This window comes from Meleagris gallopavo, chromosome 2 (genome assembly GCF_905368555.1).
Source record: "Meleagris gallopavo chromosome 2, MGAL_WU_HG_1.1, whole genome shotgun sequence".
NCBI classification, from domain to species: Eukaryota; Metazoa; Chordata; class Aves; order Galliformes; family Phasianidae; genus Meleagris; species Meleagris gallopavo.
The window spans coordinates 32963677-32981727 of record NC_139405.1 but is presented as its reverse complement, the minus strand read 5'-3'; the positions used below and the strand labels follow the sequence as shown (position 1 = coordinate 32981727).

General features: G+C 37.0%; 1 protein-coding gene across 5 annotated transcripts in view; it reads left to right on the top strand.

Annotated features, from left to right (window-relative positions):
- Positions 1-18051, top strand: part of SPAST (spastin) — a 32245-nt gene that overhangs the window by 8927 nt on the left and 5267 nt on the right. For 3 of the 5 annotated variants that reach the window (XM_085219572.1, XM_085219570.1, XM_085219569.1), the window contains 11 exons: positions 1796-1891; positions 7834-8018; positions 8867-9000; positions 9290-9383; positions 10847-10921; positions 12516-12587; positions 13090-13165; positions 13743-13834; positions 15087-15166; positions 15943-15985; positions 16630-16709. In XM_085219572.1, coding sequence (XP_085075698.1) covers positions 1796-1891; positions 7834-8018; positions 8867-9000; positions 9290-9383; positions 10847-10921; positions 12516-12587; positions 13090-13165; positions 13743-13834; positions 15087-15166; positions 15943-15985; positions 16630-16709 — 1027 coding nt within the window. The remainder of the gene's footprint in view (positions 1-1795; positions 1892-7833; positions 8019-8866; positions 9001-9289; positions 9384-10846; positions 10922-12515; positions 12588-13089; positions 13166-13742; positions 13835-15086; positions 15167-15942; positions 15986-16629; positions 16710-18051) is intronic. The other 2 variants (XM_085219573.1, XM_085219571.1) reach the window with 1 other exon arrangement.

Here is an 18051-nt window from a genome sequence, read left to right as displayed (position 1 = left end):
GAGTAGTGTGAATTGAAGGTGGACAGCAGTTGGGTTGCTTGGTGGTTGTTGCAGTTCTGGAATTCCTGAAGACGTGAAACTGTTCTGGAAGTGTAGCAAAAATGGTAAAACCCCAGTCTGAAACTGTAGTATTGAAGCAAATAGGGCTTTCTGAATTCCTGCCCAAGCCAGTTGGTTTTATACTTACTCACTAGAGGCTTTTTTTGTGTGTGTTTTGTGAAGCTGAGAAATGTTACCCAAAACTTAACTGGTTATCTAGTATCTTGCCGTGTCTTTGAATACTAATTTTGTTTCCCAAAATTTGGTGTGCTTCCCAGTTAGACTGCGTCATTGGGAAGGGAATAGACGATTCTGCCTTCTCCTTCAGTTGTGCTGTGCCCCCTGTGTTTACAGTCAGTCATGCTCAGAGAGCTTTTCTGAGAAATGAAGTTTCAAAGCATGTGCTGGGTGGCAGCTGTTCTTGTGCAGCCAGTATTCTTTGTTTTACTCTACCCAACTTGCAACATAATAAACTCTGGGTGCATGTACTAATCTGAACTTTGTATTTTCACACTTTCCTACAATTACTGACTTTTCACTCAATACTGCATCTCATTCAGTTTGGATGTTATTCGATGGATGTTAATACTTTACATCTTTACACTCAATAGTTTTAAAGATATTTCTTGGGGAAGCTAATGTATAATGACTGTGAGCAGGTAAAAGAAGAAAAGAAGTGGAAAAAACTGTAATAGATGAAGTGAAATTTAGGAAATGATTTTGCTTATTGATTGTGATCTGCAAGCTCTGAATTCTCCCTCTATCCAGCATGAGTGTTTTCAGTAGAATTCAGCTTCTTCTGTATTAAGTTCCTGTATGTTGCCAGAAGACCTCTATCCTCTGCTTAGCTGCCTGTTTTCCTACATCTTCTTTGTGATATGTGCCTTGCAGCCTCACTGATGGTTGTTTGCTTTTACAAAAGGGGCAGAGTTGGGTGCAAGATAGAGGTGGGAGAGCTTGTAAAGGGGCTGCAAAGTGAGAGCATTGGTAAAAGCAGTATTGATGAGCTGCACTGAATTAATGATCCTGAGACATAATTCTCGATTAGCGTAGGCTGTAGCCTTGCACCTCTTTGCTTTGTGCTTTGGATAGTTTATTGTGACTGGGAGTTGTTTTCTTTCTCCTTAATCTTTAATCTTATAAATCTTGTATTTGGATGTTTCTGAAGTTAATACTCTTAGAGAACTCAGCTTGTGTGACAATTTTATTGACTTCCAGGGCAACAATAATTCTAAATGGAAACCTTGAAAGACGTCTTGAGGATATGTGTGGCATTTTCCTTGAATCAGTGAAGTTTTTGTTAAATGGCGGATGCAACTGATTCAGCAAAACATTTAATATGTAGAAAATTGTAGACTCCTTGCAGTTGATCAAAAGTAAGGCCTTGGGGAGGACTTGCAGAAATGGGCCATCAGAACGAATCTTAGTAGATAAAATTAAATTAATCCTGTCCACTGCTTTTGGCAAGTAACTGCAGTCACTAAACTGGGAAGATTGCTTCAATGAACTCAGCCAGAAGTGGCTAGTCTTTAAGCAGTTTTCAGTCATGTGTGCACTGACAGCATTTTCTTACTAGCTTGCTAACTGTGTAGAATAGATAGAAATACTCCTTTTATTTTTAACCCGATATTGAATATAACAAAGCCAAAGTTGACATTTGTTTGTTCAACATACATGAGTTTTCTTGGTTCATTTTTGTTGTTTTTGTTTGTTTGTTTTGTCCTTTTTTCTCCCTCTCCCTCTTTCTACTGTGTAGAGAAGCTGCAGGCAGATTTGCAAATTTCCAAGCCGCAAATGGAGGTCTATAATGACAGTACTAACCTGGCATGCCGCAATGGACATCTCCAGTCAGGTGGGTTTGGCTTTCCCAGCACCTAACTATTCAGGGGATATTTTCCAGTTTCTGGTGTGTTACAAGGAAAAAATATGCAATGCTATGTTCTGGCTCCACAAACCTTTTAAAAATCCGTTCCATATTTCTGTCTTTAAAGACTATGAAAATACATTTCATTCTATTGGTGTCTGTGACAAAATTGTTTTATTTTTGTAGTATGCAGTTCTGTCTTTAAAATGACCGTTCTTGCATCCTCTTCATTAAATCAAGTATTGGAATCTGAAACTACTTATGAATACTGCATTTCAGAAAATAAATTTTGATGTTATATACCTAATAGAATTAAACCTGTTTTAGAAAGTGTTAAATAAATTTTTATATATATATATATTTTATATATTGTGCCTACATTAGCAGCTCTTCGGTTAGGATGTAGTACAAATTAATGTACATTAATGTTAAGTTCCTTTAAAATATAGGGATTTATAATCTGCAAAAGCAATATGCTTTTTAAGGTTAAGGTGGGGAGGGGGAGAGATGAGGGGACAACTGTGTTTTTTGTCGTAGAAGGATGGTTTTATCCTTTGCCAGAAGACTGCGCTAGGAATACTAAACTCTCAGAAGCAAACATCTGTTTGTGTAGAAGTAGAGTTGCTATGAGGTTTGTGAATTGTCTCCAAGGAATGTTTTAAGCCAGCAGTCATAATCATGATTGTCATAATCATGATCTCAAATGGAAAGGTATACAGTAGACCATGATGAGGTTGAGTAAAATAGTGAGCTAAGAAGCGATAGAATTCACGAGGCTTGCCTACCAGAGTAAAGAGCAGTATTCAGGCTTTAGAATAGTTGAGCTTAATTGTGTGGTTTATAAGTTTTTTTTTTCCATTCCATTTCTGGTTCTGAAGTCTTTTTCCAGCTTGTTTTTGTATGTTTTGATGTACAAGGAGTTAAATTAGTGAAACTGTTTTATTCAGCAACTCTAGACTATGGTATGTGGTCTTCCTGTTAAAATGGCGGTTGTCAAAAAAGGTTTAGTAAAAACGGCTCTCAGGTATAATTTCTTACTTAAATAGAATTTGAGAACACATTATCTTAAATGATTCATTACGTCTCCTGTATTTTTAGCTGACTGGCAGAAGATTGAATGAACGAATGCATACATGTGTGCATCTACATGAGAGTAGATACCACGTTCCATCTGATTCAGTATGAACATTTTCTTAAAACCCATTCCTTCTGATTTTTTTTGTACCTTTTTGTCAACATCACAGAATTGGATGGTGCAGGAAAAGAAGGTTAGCCTGAGCTTTCTGTTCTGTTAGGACTGTTACTTCTGTTACTTAAATGTGTTAGTACAACAGTATTGGTGCATCCTGGAGAGAAAGAAACATTTTGCCTGTTCTGTGACAGGTGTCTTTATTTACAGAAACTTCTGTAACAGAATTGTTGCTCTGTAGCAGTCATTGTTGGTAAAGGTATGGAAAGTGGTATTAATGTATTTACCCATGTGGAGTCATACTTTCGTGATTTATGGAAGCTGGATGAGTGAAACACTTGTTCAAAACTGCTCTGCAAAGAGCAGAAAAACAGCTGTGAATGGCCTTGTGAAGGGCTTTTTCTGTTGTTTTTGTTTTGTGTGTCTCTTCCAGTGTTTGAAAAGATTCCCTTCCCATTCCTCCCAGGCTGCTGCTGGGGTTGGAGAAGCTGCAGGCTGTGTCAGATTGGGTGCAGTGGAGGCCTCCTGACAGAATTTCACTGACAGTGAAACTTGCATTTACTCAACTCTGTGACAACTGAGATGAGACAGGCGGAGGAAAGTACAGGCCATTGAAATAGTTAGGTACCAAATATCTGCTGACTGATTATGTTGAACAAGGTTTCTAAAGGCTTGTTCCATCTCCATTTACCTTGTAACAGATACATTTCAATTTCATATTCAGAATATGTACAAATCAGGGATTTACCCAAAGTACTGAACCTCTTCTGCTCTGAGATCCCTGGAAGTGCCCCAGAAGTCAGCCTGTTAGCAGCTGTTGTGGCCATTCCCTAGCAGGCTGTATGTGCTCTGTCTCCCTTAGTCTTGTTCAAGAGAATGTGTTGCTTCTGCAGCTCATTCTTGAACTACCTTATCGATTCTGCTTCAGTCTTTTGATCATCTTGCCTCTGTGCTTTCTTAGCACATTGGAATGAAGTTAGTATTTTCAGTGACAGCAGTACTGGAAAGAATTAAACTACATGAATAAAGCAAAGCAGCCAGCTACTTGGAGGGCTGCTAATATTGAACAAGCAGAGGTGCAGAGCCTACAGGGTTTGGATGTAAGCTTTGTTTTTTGTACGTGCATAAAGCATTACCTGTGCTCTTCCCTAATTAGGCTGTGCTTCTTCTGAGTGTAGGATTTCATTAGGTGTGATGCACAGTCACTCACATATTTAATGTCAAGAAAGGGCTGTTTAGCAAAGGAGTGGAGACGTAAGACACGTTCTCTTCTATTTTCCTTTAACTCCTAAGTTGTTTAAAGACTTCATTTGTATCTTAATTCTATATCTTCTGATATTATCTTCTTACGTTTATAGTGCACAATTCTTATATTTCCAAACTGGTAGTGATTTGAGATTCTTGCTTCTTTCAAAGTGCTATTTGTATAGATTCTAGATTGACATACTTGATTCTACCACAGGTGTCTGTGAATTTGTTACACTTGCTTTCTAACTTACCTGAACAGCTAGAGATTCTTCTTGAAAACGTGTGTGATCAGAGTTTTGTGACACCTCACTGTAGCAGTGTATAGCCCTTCACTTGCAGGAGACTGTGCAGAAGCCTGTCTTAAGGGTGTCAGCCTTCACACAAAACTTTTTGTCCATCCCTCTTGTTCTCATAGTGGTCTTTAATTAGATATAAGAAGATTTAGCTGGATCTATTTTTTTTTTTTTTTTTTTTTCCCAGACATGTATTTTCCAGGAGTAGTTGGGTTGTTTTTTAATTTCTCAGATGTCGTGGTCTTATTTTGCAATCTGTGTCTTTGACAGGGGGACACCTGGCCCGCTGGCCTGAAAAGAGGGAGGAAGGGGAATGGAAGGGCGGGAAAAAAAAAAAAAAAAAACAGCAGCAATGATTTGAAGAGGAAAACAAACTTAGTTTAGTAATTATAATAGCAAAAATACAAGTTAATTGGGATTGAAACTAATAAATCAAATAGTTGAGAGTTTTCTGAAAACTGAAGTTCTTCCTCTGATCTGCCAGGGAGCGGAAAGAAAGAGTCTTGTGACTTGAAGTCAGTTTTATCTTTCCCGCTGACCAGAAAATGGAAATGGAGCAGTGATGTCTTCTGGGAGCTATAGTATGTTTCTGTTTACCTGTCCCAGAAGAACTGTCAATCATCCATGGAACTGCAGCATTAACTCTTCAATTCCCAGTGCACTGCATGGTGTTATAACAGAAATTATAAAACCGTGACATCAAGCTAGATGGGGAAGATTACTAATCTTGTAAAAGACAGCACAATACTGTTATTATTAGAGTAACTCTAATATACCATTTTTATATTCGATCTGTTATTAGTCAGTGAGATATGCCTTCACAAAGGCAATATATTTATTGTTCTTACCATAATATTAGTACTGCATAAATAGCTTGTATTTTATCTATTTTCACTTGTTAAGTTTTACTTACGTGCCTTTAATCGTAGGCATGGATTGGCAACATTCTCTGAGTTGCAAAAATAACATTCTTAAAAAAAAAAAACTTTATTGTTAGGGAGGATCCCAAAATAGAAGAACAAATAGCAATAAGATTGTTTTTGACACCACAGTTTGGCCATAGCAGCTGTCTGACTGACGTGGCTCTACTTGGAAAGTAGAACAAATGCATCCCTGATTGGCATAGTTGTGCTGCCAGTCAGGGTATGGAGCACGGGTATGGAGGTTCTTGTTAGCCACTGAAGTTTTCTGTTAAGTGTCTTTTATTACTTGATTGTACATAGTAGAAAAAATAGAGTATTATCTTTGGAAAAAAATATTATTAGGGGGACTACTGTGATTGTCAAATCTGAATACTTTTTTCTTAGAATTGCTGTGTATATTTTGCTGTGCAGTGTTTGCAGAAAATGTATAGCTATGCATCTTAAAGATTTTTTTTTGTGTAACACTGTGTAACATTTCTAGACCAGTGGAGTTTTTACAATATTTATTATTTTGAATTTGAGGTCCAGAGGCCACATACAGTACGTTTTCTTAGTTACTTTATAAAGAAATTCTTGATAATATATAAAGCAAAGCCTCCCTGTGGAGGTGAAACTGAAGAACTGTATTCAGAACTGTTTCTGCAGCACTTTGCGTTACCCAGTAGGACTGACCACAGAATGTCTGTAAGTTTAGTGGGTTTGATTTCTGAAGGTACAGGTAGTGTAAATAATAATTTGTGTTCTTAAACCTTCTTTTCTTTTTTGAAGTAACAAATTGTGATTTGTTTTCCATGTTTTGTTCTCCCTGTGTTTCCAGATTCCTGAAATAATCCTTACCTGTGCAATTTGTATGGTGCTGAAAATTGCAGTGTGTATGTATTGCTCTTCATAGATAGGGAAAGTTTTGGAAAAGCGTGAGGATTGAGCAGCATGTTAGAGTGAAGGAGCTGGAGAAAAATTACTGTAGCTTCTTGAAACTGCCCCACATTGACTTTAAAACCAGCTGTGCAAATGAAGCTGAAAAATTAAAATTTGAGTGTCATCTTCTGATTAAATTGGACAAGTTAAAATGAGTAGGATTTTTAACAGATTGATAAGCTGCTTTTTTGAACTTGAGCTTTGAAGTATGCCTCACTTCAAAAGCTTTTGACTTGGGAGTTATTGTGTAGGAATGACTAAGTGAAAACTCACTTAGATAAGCTCTGGATCCTTGTGTGATTTAGTCAGGAAGCATCTTACAGATACAGTTAATTGTATTCTTCAAGTTCCCTTGTATTTTGCATGTGCATCTTCCAATACTGTATTCCCCCCACACAAGAAGACAGATGCTGTGCCCGGATTTTTAGCACTTAGCCTGACCAGTCTTTGTGCCTGCTTCTCACCTCTTAGTCTGTGTCTACATCTGTGTCTGATGTTCTACACCTGTCAGTTCTGAGCCAATGAATCCTCTTTCATCCCGTATCCCACAGAGAGAATGTAGAAATCAATAGCTGTTTGTTTACTCTGGACTGGAAACGTGTTTTTAGAGTTTAATCACTTGTGGCCAAGATGTTAAGCTAAGTTAAATCTGTCACCAGATGCAAGACCTTTCTGCTCCATCATGGAGGTGAATTGGGGCAAGTGTAGATGAAATGTGCAATGGTATTTCAGTTCAGTGGTGTAATATTTTAAGATTTAATTTGGACTATGGGAAACTGTTTCAGTGCTGTCCGTTCAGAATTTATTTACCCCTTGAGATTCCTGAAGTGGAACAAAGTTGTAAGCAAAAGGTTTTAAGAGTTTATTCCAGGTATAACTATTTTAGTTTTCCCAATTTAAAGTGCTTTGGTAAAGCTGCTGTGTGTGGGAAGTGCTAGATAGTGCCTGATAACATCACTTAGAGAATGAATGCTCTGAATCTAATGGCTTGAAATTCCATGTTTTCTTATAATGATTGTTTATAGAAGTTTCAGGGAAGAAAAGTATTCTGACTGGTATTCTGTTGACTTCTGTCTTAGGAAATTGATGGTGTTTTTCCCTTGCTATTGGACTTAGGTATCTTCAGCTTTTATAATATGGCAAGCTAGTGTTGATACTGAGAGCTCCTAAAAATTTGAAACTTAACTTTAGAAGAAAGCTACAGCTAATATCTCCTTAAAAGTATTAAACCTCTTTAAAAACTCCTGTTAATCTAATACAATACTATATTATACGTCAACAATACTATCTTTAAATTAGGGTTCTTACTGAAGTTACAGTTGCTAAATATGTTCCCATGACGTTTGGTTTTCTTTATAGAAAGTGGAGCAGTTCCGAAAAAGAAGGATCCCTTAACACAAAGTAATTCCCTTCCACGTTCAAAAACAGTTGCAAAAACTGGATCCACAGGCCTTTCGGGCCACCATAGAACACCTAGCTACAGTGGGATATCAAGTGCTTCTGTGTCTAGATCAGCAACAAACCCTGCAACTTCAACTCACAAGGTATGGTGACAGCAGGTACAGTGGTGTTTGCTAGGGAGATCGATGTAAAGTCCAGGATGAACTCTGCATTTGCTGCTTTTATTGCAGTGTTGTGGTATGACTGCAACAGGGTTTTGAGGAGAACAAACTTAAAAAAACAAAAAAACAAAAAAAAAACCACACCAAGAATAAAAAAACAAAACTGAACCAAAAAAAACCAACAACCCAACACCTAAAATAAATCATAAACATTAAATTTTTGGTTAAGCCTCTTAAGCTAGACTGCAGAGTGAATTTTGGAAATCAGGAGTCTTGGAGAGTCTCCAAAGTCTTGGACCGCAAGCAGATTTTAGTTGTAACAAATTGTAGTAACAAATGATAATACTTTGTTTTGAAATCACATGGGATAGTGAGGAAAACTGAGGTGGCATAAAAACAAACTTTACTGACAGTATGTGAAGGACTGGGGGGAACTCCTACTCCAGAACTGTAGATTTTATCCCTACATTTTCCTTCTCCTAAACACACATACGTGGTTGTATTAAATCATAGAACGGCTTGGATTGGAAGGAACCTTAAAGATTCTGGTTCCATATTGCAACAGACTGAAAAGCAAATTATTTTAAAATTGTGATTGGAATACAAAAGTAAGTTCTGTACTATTAAGGCAGAAAAATGCTGTGTTTCTTTGTGCTATCTCTTTCCTTTCCCTCCTTATTTTCCTACTTTGTCATGCTACCTCCACATAATAGAGTAGAACACATTATTACATATATGCTTAAGTATGACAGCACTATTGTTTGTAGATATTTAGTACCTGTAATAGTGTAAAATGTATCAAGGCATTTTATATTCTTCTTCCTCTCTAGGCTGCTCCTAAAAATAGTAGAACAAATAAGCCTTCTACTCCTACCCCTGCTGCTCGAAAGAAGAAAGACATGAAAATATTTAGAAATGTGGACAGTAACCTTGCTAATCTTATCCTGAATGAAATTGTTGATAGGTAAGTTTGAAGAAAAGTAGGCTTTTTGCTGCAGAAAGCCAATTTTTCATTCAAAAAATCTTTGTGCTCTCAGAATGAAAACTAGTAATACATGTTTGTTGTTTCCTTGTTACCTTAGCAAAACAAGGAATACTCAATTAAGAAATGCCTATTTCTTGAAATGTGTAGCAGTATGAGTTGTAGATTTCCTCAAAGTAGTTATTTATGGTTGAATACATTTAATTATTCAGCTGCAGCTGAAAAAGAATCTCTCATTGTTAGACTAATTAGTATTCTATTTCTTTGTTAGTGGGCCAGCTGTCAAATTTGATGATATTGCAGGGCAGGAACTGGCTAAACAAGCTTTGCAAGAAATTGTTATCCTTCCTTCTCTTAGACCTGAGGTAAGCAGTTTGGTGGTGTTATCATTGTGGCAGAGTCAAAGAAATGAACTGTGCTTTACACGTGAAGTGAGGATTCTGATACCCTGTCTGTGTTGAGTATGATAGTTATCAATAGCTATTTGATGACAGCCTTCCTGTGTGCATGTTCATGTGTGTTAGAATATTGTGGTGAATTTTTTCACCTTCTGGTTAGTCAGCATAGGTAGGATAAAGGGACTGAGGTGGGAGCCTGAAAATTAGTGAAGCTGACTGTTCCAGATAGTTATAGCTATGTGTGGAAATGTAGAGAACAAAGCCCAGAACTGAAAGAGTTAAACACAAACAAAATGCTTCTTGTAATGAAATAGAGAAAATGCATGTTGGTTGGCCATCCTACAGAAACCGACAGCCATTTCTAATGATGGGTATTATGGCAAAGAATGTCTACTGACAGTGGTCTTCAGACATGGTGCACATACAAGTGACTCCGTAACTATTCATTTTGTTTGTTTATTGGAATTATTAGAAGGTAGAATGAAGGAGAGAATCAGAAAATTAGCATTCTGAAACTTTTGAATCTGCTAAAATGTGACAGAAATAACTACAACAGATATATGCCTATGGGAAAGTGTAGATTTGCTTGCTGTTATTATAATTGAAGTAGTTTTGTAGTGTAGGAAAGAAAGTCACAATGAGTGAGACAGAGGAGATTATCAATGGAATGTTAAGACAGTAGGTGGCAGATAAGTAATATTTTAAGTAGTTTTCAGGTTAAAACTAAAATCTCTAGGTTTTCCTTTAAAAAAAAAAAAATTGTTCTCCCATGTGTAGTTAATAGGAACACTGCTTTAACTCTCCTACAACGCAGGGGAGTTGTGCTTGTGCACAACACCCACGTGTTTTTAAATGGAAATTAGTGCTTTAAACTTGATAAGCTGCTCTGTCTCAAAGATTATATTCTTTTATATTCATTTCATGGTATGTCTATACATGAAATGATTGTGGTGTAGTTTGACTGTGTGTGCAAGTAGTGAGGTGCATTAGGGCAAGGTAGTAATGAAATGTAACTTCTCCAAGAATCTGTACAGTTGTAGCACTGTTACTATTGCTACCAGTCCTATCCAGTAAGCCATTCCTGAATTTTTAACCATTTTCTTTTAGAGGTAAAGCATCACATCTTTTTTCCTGTCTTTCCCCTTCACCCTGCCCAAGATTGAATGGCTTGCTTTTCCTGTGTTGTTGCAGTTAGTTAAAAGCAGTGCGTAACTCTAGGAGCTAAGCTTAATTGGTGGCTGTTAATGCTGGCAAGACAATGAAACATCTTTTGGTGTTTAATAAAATTATAGGGGGGAAAGACAATCCTCATTCAGAGTTTAAAGAAATTACTGTCTTTAGTCCATGTAATGATCTAACCAAGTGTATATTTACTGTTTGTAACACTTCAATTCTTCTTGAAGTTAACTTACGATGGTGTATTTTTCAAGTTATTTACAGGACTTAGAGCTCCTGCACGTGGATTGTTGCTCTTTGGCCCACCAGGAAATGGGAAGACAATGTTGGTGAGGAAAAATTCTGCATACGTGGGTTGGTGGTCTTCAAATATAACTGTTGGGATGGCTTGTGTTCAGGTTTTCTGAACTTCCTTGTTTCTGTGTGGCCTTGTACGTTGCATTATTTTGTACTATTCTTAAAGTATCTTTTGTGTCAGCTAATTAAATTCTGCTTTACTGGGAAGCTCATGGGTGTAATGTCTGGATGTTATGCTATCAGTGCAGTTGGAACTTGAACCAGAACTTCTCCAACTGTGTGTGTGCAGTAGAAATGCAGTGTGTGTACATGCATTTAAATCTCCTGGACTTATTTGGTACATTTTACTTTCTGAAAGTTTTAAAACTCACTGCCACGCTGCGGAGTTTTGTTGACATTGAAGGACTTAGATTAAAATCGCTGTGGCTTACACCAGGGTGTTCCTGACTGGAGAGGAGTGTTGGTGAGGTTGAAGTGGTTACGCTCTCTAACTAATCCCAGGTACTTCCAGATTTGCAGTAGCACAGCAGGGGCTTTGATAAATGTGAGTTTTGCAGTAACAAACAATACGGTGTCTCTGGATACGTCCTTGCAGTATTACCTTAATATGAAAATGCGAAATAATGCATTTTGTGGGGAAGGCCAAACTGTTCTAACTGAATTCTCTTCAGTATCATAAGTAGTATCTTAAACTAGCGAGTCCAAGTTTTGTTTTCTGAGAGAGGAAGAGTAACATGGTTAATCGCTTGTGTGCAGCAGCAATTAAAACACTGTGTGCTCTCTATCAAAATATACAAGAAATGCAGATAGTTTTTTGAACTGGAGGGGAAGCACAGTAGCAAGCTTTTTGCCTTCCATGCTATGTGAGAAACAACAATTGCTTGAGAACTGCCTGGCACCTTCTTGTTTTATGGTGTGCTGGGTTCAGGGAACTGGGGGGATGGCTGTACATCAGCCATCAGCCAGGGAACATCGTGACAGTGCAGCTGAGCTTGGCGCGTCCTCCCTAATCACGTGGCGTGCTGCAGATGCATGCTGCCTTTGATTGTGAAGCTGGGTCTGCTCTGAAACCCCTAGTGGAAATACTGGGCACTTGGGCTCTTCTGTTGTGTTTTACCTATTTGAACATAATTGCTAATCAATTTAAAAGAAACAAACAGAATAAAGCAATACCACTCTCACCCCACTCACACACACAAAAAGCTTGTATAACCAAGTAATAGTAACTTCTTGAATATGGTTATACTGTTAATGAAGAAGGTACTCTGTGTATGGTAAAAAATATAATTTTAATGTGACTCGACTCATGCTACTCTAAATTGCTTCTCTAAATGAGGTAAAATTGTTGTCAGTGCTTACTTATGATACATTAAAAGGAGCAGGAGACTAGTGCTCTTTGGTGAGCAAATTGTAGATGGCTGTGGAGATATTGTGATTAGAGAAGTATAAGGAAGTCTGGAAACTTCTGTAGAGGTTCTGCTGCTTCTCTGTTCTGATTTGTAAGTGTGTAAGTTGTCTTTAGCATTTACATTTTCAAATCACTATGGAAAACATCGGTAATAGCTGCAGAAGTAAAGAGGCATCTTCAGTGTGATGTTTTAAAAAGCGTATTTTTTTCTGTCCTAGGCCAAAGCAGTTGCTGCAGAATCAAATGCTACTTTCTTCAATATCAGTGCTGCAAGCCTAACTTCAAAATACGTAAGTAGTAACTGTAAACTGCATTAATGAGAAAACACATGGGCTGTGATTGGGGCTTATAAAGGCCAGGACTTCTGATAACTCTTTGGTGAACTGGTTCCCTATAGTGAATATAAAGTCTTCAGAGAAATGATTTGCCAACTTAAGGAAAAAAAAAATTTGTGCCTGTGATAATTCAATGTCACTGGATTTTTCCTGTTTAGGATGGCACTGATTGTGACAGAGATGAGTGGTTGTTGTTTTCTCCTCCTTTAAAAAAAGTAAAGGAAGCTTTTATAACTTAGGCACCAAAATCTCTGATGTCTTAATTGTGATCATAAGTTTGAACATTTCTTTTAAAAAGAACATGACTGTATGTAATACTGAACTAGTAATAATAATAGAATACATACCAGTGGACTGTGAGACTTTATCAGCATTTTTTCCTGTAAGCCCTTATCTTGGGGGTCTTGTAATAAATGCTTTCTAAATTCCCTCCAAAAACAGTTCATTGTTGTTTCAGGTGGGTGAAGGTGAGAAATTGGTGCGTGCTCTATTTGCAGTAGCCAGAGAACTGCAGCCTTCGATAATTTTTATTGGTAAGACCTTAAACGTTATTGATCTTTTTTTTTACTCTTTTTAAACGTATTGACTTTTTAAATTTGAATTACCAGTCAAAATTACTTTGAGTAATTCTGTAGAGTACAGCAAATGTCTTGATTATGACCTGCTGGCTAACCAGTAATTCCAAACACAACATGTTAGATTATTGTTACTGTGGTGCTAATAGTGGGAATTAGTGTCATCAAAACCATAGCAGGCTGTACAGCCTCTACAGAGCAAGTCCTCTTTGGTATTAAATGTCAAGCATGAAAACAAGTTTTGCTCGTCCTGAAGTACAGTTTATTATCCAGCAGGATTTTTTTTCTCACTTGTGTGTAGTATGAAATGTTTAAATAGCAACACATAGCATGGTAAGCCTAGTCGGAAAAATAAACAAGCTTTTAATGTCTGCTTACACATAAAAGATAAAAGATCTGTCTGTATCCTAAGGGAGAAAAAAGATTTGATCTTTCTTGCTGGAGTCCTATATTAGTAAAATATCTTAAGCAAACATGAAGGCTTTAATGTATGTTTAACTAAGGCATATTTCCTTTTTTTTTTTTTTTTTTTTAGATGAAGTTGATAGCCTTTTGTGTGAAAGAAGAGAAGGTGAACATGATGCTAGTAGGCGTCTAAAAACAGAATTTTTAATAGAATTTGATGGTGTAAGTATCTAGTCTAAGTATTGCATGATTTTAGGTGAGTCGGCTAACGTCATGGGTGCCAGTACAAGCTGCAGATGAAACATGAATAGGATTTGGCTGCTAGGACTTACCTTGACAGACAGTGTGTGTTTTGTTTCTTTTTTTTATTGCTGTTAATTCTATTTTATTTTTTACCTACATACTCTTGTACTTCAGAAAATTGAGTCTGGCAGTAATAAAGGAGCTGTGAAAACAAAAAATATTGTTACTAGGAAAGAGTGATATTTCAGGGTCAAGTAGCATTGAATCTTTGTTTGCAACTGCATGTTTTGATGAAATGCATTTCTGGCAAAGTAAGAGGAGTCAGTGGGTTTTAAGTAGAGTTGTTGCATTGGTTGTTTTTTTTCGTTGTTGGTTTTCTTTAAGAATTCTAACTCACCAAAGTGTGCACTTTGTCAAAGAGTAAGGTGAGATTTGAGGGGTGGTAATTTCAGAGAGTCTATTTTGGATCATTGGTGTATACACAGCTCTGACAAATCAGAAATATTCATTTTTGTGTTAGTGTGCTTTTTATTAAATTATTTGGTTTTTGTTTGTATCATAATCTAGAGATGATGAGATGCAGTTAAATATGTTTAGCCTGCATGTGTGTAATATCCAGGAATAGAAAGTGGATGTTTCGTTGTTGGGGGGGGGAACCCCACAAATGAACATCAGAATGCTTTTGTCACACAGCACTGATATTTGTATGGAAGAATCTTACTTCATTTTCTCATAATGCAGTGGAATACTGTTGCAGCTGTGTAGCAATGATAATGAAGTACAGGAGGAGAAGATAATTGTATAGAGAGACATAACAAGATTAGGAAAAACTTGTCCAGAGTGGGATGAATTGGGACAAATAGTACAATGTGGCAATAATATACAGAAATTACTGCCCACGTGTATTCAAACAGGGTTTTCTTTTAAAATAAGGAGAAGAAAATCAAATGTAACTTTCAAGTTAGGGACTTGAGATCAAGGTGGAGCTTTATTACACCATACTTTGGATTGTTTTGGGCTCACTTTGACAGCAATGAACTTGAACACTGTGTCATGTGCTAACTTTTTTTTCCTTGAATTTAAAGCATTCTTTAGATAAATATGAAGCTAACTGCATTTAAAAAAAAAAAAAACAAACAGCAAAATCCTGTCGGTGCACTGAATCAGTGGCAAGTTTTTATAACTTAAATGCTGTGTACTGAAAACTGTCTTGCTTGTCTTTGTTATATAGGTGCAGTCTTCTGGAGAGGACAGAATACTTGTGATGGGAGCAACAAACAGGCCACAGGAGCTTGATGATGCTGTTCTCAGGTATCAGAATGTCTCTTATGAGCGTGATCATGTGATGCTTGTTATGAACAGCTGGTTTTGCTGCTTAGTTTCTTGATTGCAAATTTTTACTAATTAAGCAAAGCTGTTTGGCAAGAATAAATTTAGCTTTTCAGAGGTGCCTATTCTCTTTTGGGATACGTCTGTACAAGCATGACAGTTAGATTTGTCTAAAGCAGCAGTGCCTCTTAAAACCAACTCAGTATTTTATAACTCTTTTGCATCTCTCACCCTACTTTTTTTTATTTGGAGCTTGAAGAAATTCGATGAATGAAATCTAGTACTTACTCTGTGAATATTTGACTTCTGATGTTCCCTGCAGTTGAAGATCTTGCTGTAGATTTGCCATAGGCCTTTTTTAGCTGAAAGCTTTCACGTTTGCTTCTCTATTCATTCTTGACTGAGGAAAATAAGGGTGTCAGCACTGTCTGAACAAATGAATTGCATTTTTAAAAATTCCAAAGACCTCTTGTGTACAGTGAAGTGATGCATTGTTGTTAGTGAGAGTCAGTGATGTTTTTTACTTCTTGAGTGTTTCCTCTTTGGGAGGAGTTTCATGATCTCAGCAGGAGTAAGGTGACACCAGCAGCTCATGCATGTTGATTTTGTTTTTTTTTTTTTTTTAAACCTAGAGTTCTGCTTCCTAGAATTAGATGATGGAAGTGAAATCTTGATATTTATCAAGCCAAGTGTTAGATCTGTATGCACTGGAAAACCAGAAAAGTGTATGTGTATTTATACATGTGTGTTTTTTCTAGACGGTTCACCAAACGGGTATATGTATCTTTACCAAATGAGGAAGTAAGTACTGGTTTCCATGCATTTTCTTCGATTTGAGATGCATTTTCTTTGATGCATTTTATTGGAATCAAAAACAGAAGTCTCAAAAAATTAACTTGCCCTGGATGACTGCAGTTTGGTGATTTAATTTCTGGCCCAGCCCGGCCACATAAACTGTGCTTTAATTCTGGCAACTATCTTAAGCTGTTGCATTTCTTGTGCTTGCTACCAGTAAATTTAGTAGTAGTTACTCAGTATTAGTGAGATGTTGCTTACATACTGGCAGGCATGGACAAGTCTGATTTAGGGCTTGCAGGAGCAGGTTTGGTTGGCAGGAGAGAGTATTTATTGCAGAAGATAAAGGTAACTTTCTTAATGTGGTTTTCTTTCTCAGTTGAACAGCAGATTAGGACTTTTGATGAGGATTCTAACATGTTATTGTGCAAATGTTTAGAGCCAGCGTGATCCTTGTTCTCATTATTAGCAAATCCCTCTCTCTCTGAAGAGATTATTTTGTATGCTCTAATCACAAAAGCACTACAGGCAAATTTAAGTCAGTGAAGCACAAAAGCTAGCCCAATGAACACATAGTTTTGTTATTGTAATAAAATTTAAGTGTACCATGAAAACTAGTTTTACATATAATAAATGTATCATCTTTTCAGACGAGATTGATTTTGCTAAAGAATCTTCTAAGCAAACAAGGAAGTCCATTGACCCAAAAAGAGTTGGCACAGCTAGCAAGGTAAGTATTTTGTAACTATACTCATCTACTAAATTAATTCATGCTGTTTTATTGCCCTCTAAATTTATCTGACGCTGATCTTCAGAAAGTGATAGAACTAACTGAGAATGTGAAGTATGCATTCTGGAAAGATATTCTTCAGTCAGAGTATAGCAAATTGTTTTTCTTTTATGAATCTGTATCCGTACATATATATATATTTTTTTTTTCTTTTTTCACCCCTACACTACAGAACCGGGTTTTGTTGTTGAAACATGCTCATCAATACTTTTGTTTCTGAGAAGTGATGGAGATGCTTCTCTCCACTCATCCCCCCCATCAGTCCAACTCTCTTCCATAATGTAAAAAATCAATGCCTGTTTTGCATTTGTTATGCATTTCAAATCACAAGCAAGTTTTCTTTCATTCTGTTGTTGGGATTATTGAAAATATTACCAACGTAACAAGTACTGAGTAATTTTGTTCTTCTCAATTTCACGTTTGTTTGAAAAAATGAGAGCTAAGTGCCCTTACTATGAAACAAAGTTGTTGCTTTTTTTTTTTTTTTAAATAATTAATACTGACACAATAGTGCTGTTTTCCATCTTCAGATAGTGTAAAGGGTGTGAAGGAAAGTAAACCGTGGGTAAAGTGACTTAGGCAGGAGGGAGTGAAAAACAATTGTGAGATCTGAAATATTCAAGTGGATGCCCTTCTGTCGTCTTTTGTGGTAGTATGCAGGAGGCAGGTATGCTCTGGAATGTTGTGTTTTTTCAACCTCTTAATGTTACATAAATTAGGATGCTAGCTCAGGCCATATTTAAGCTACAGTAGCGGCGAGGTGAAGGAAGAACGAAGCAATTTGGACTCTAACTACCAGTTTATGCACCAAATTACAAATGCAAATGAAGCACTTTTTTTTTCTATAAGAGTTTAGTTTTTTATAAAAAGTGCCCTCTCCGTTTCAACTGCCATGTATTTTTTTGTTTCAGAAGAAATTAGAATTAAAACTACTTCATGTTTCCTTATCTGATCTTTATTTATTTATTTTTTTAACTAACCAGAACAGTTCTCTCCAGAAGGCTGGACTGTGAAGCTTATTGTAGACTACCCTGAGTTGGGAATGACCCACAGGGGTCAAATCAGCTCCTCACTCCACACACACCTAAGAGTTGCACCAGAAATATGAATGTTGTCCAGGTGCTTCTTGACCACTGACAGGTTTATGGAGCCATGACCACTGCCCTGAACTAATCCTCAACCTGACCCTCCCCTTGATGCAGATCCATGCTGTTTCTTGGATCCTGTTGCTGTCACAGCTCCTGCCCCGCTGCTCCCCTTGTGAGGAACTGTAGGCTGCCAT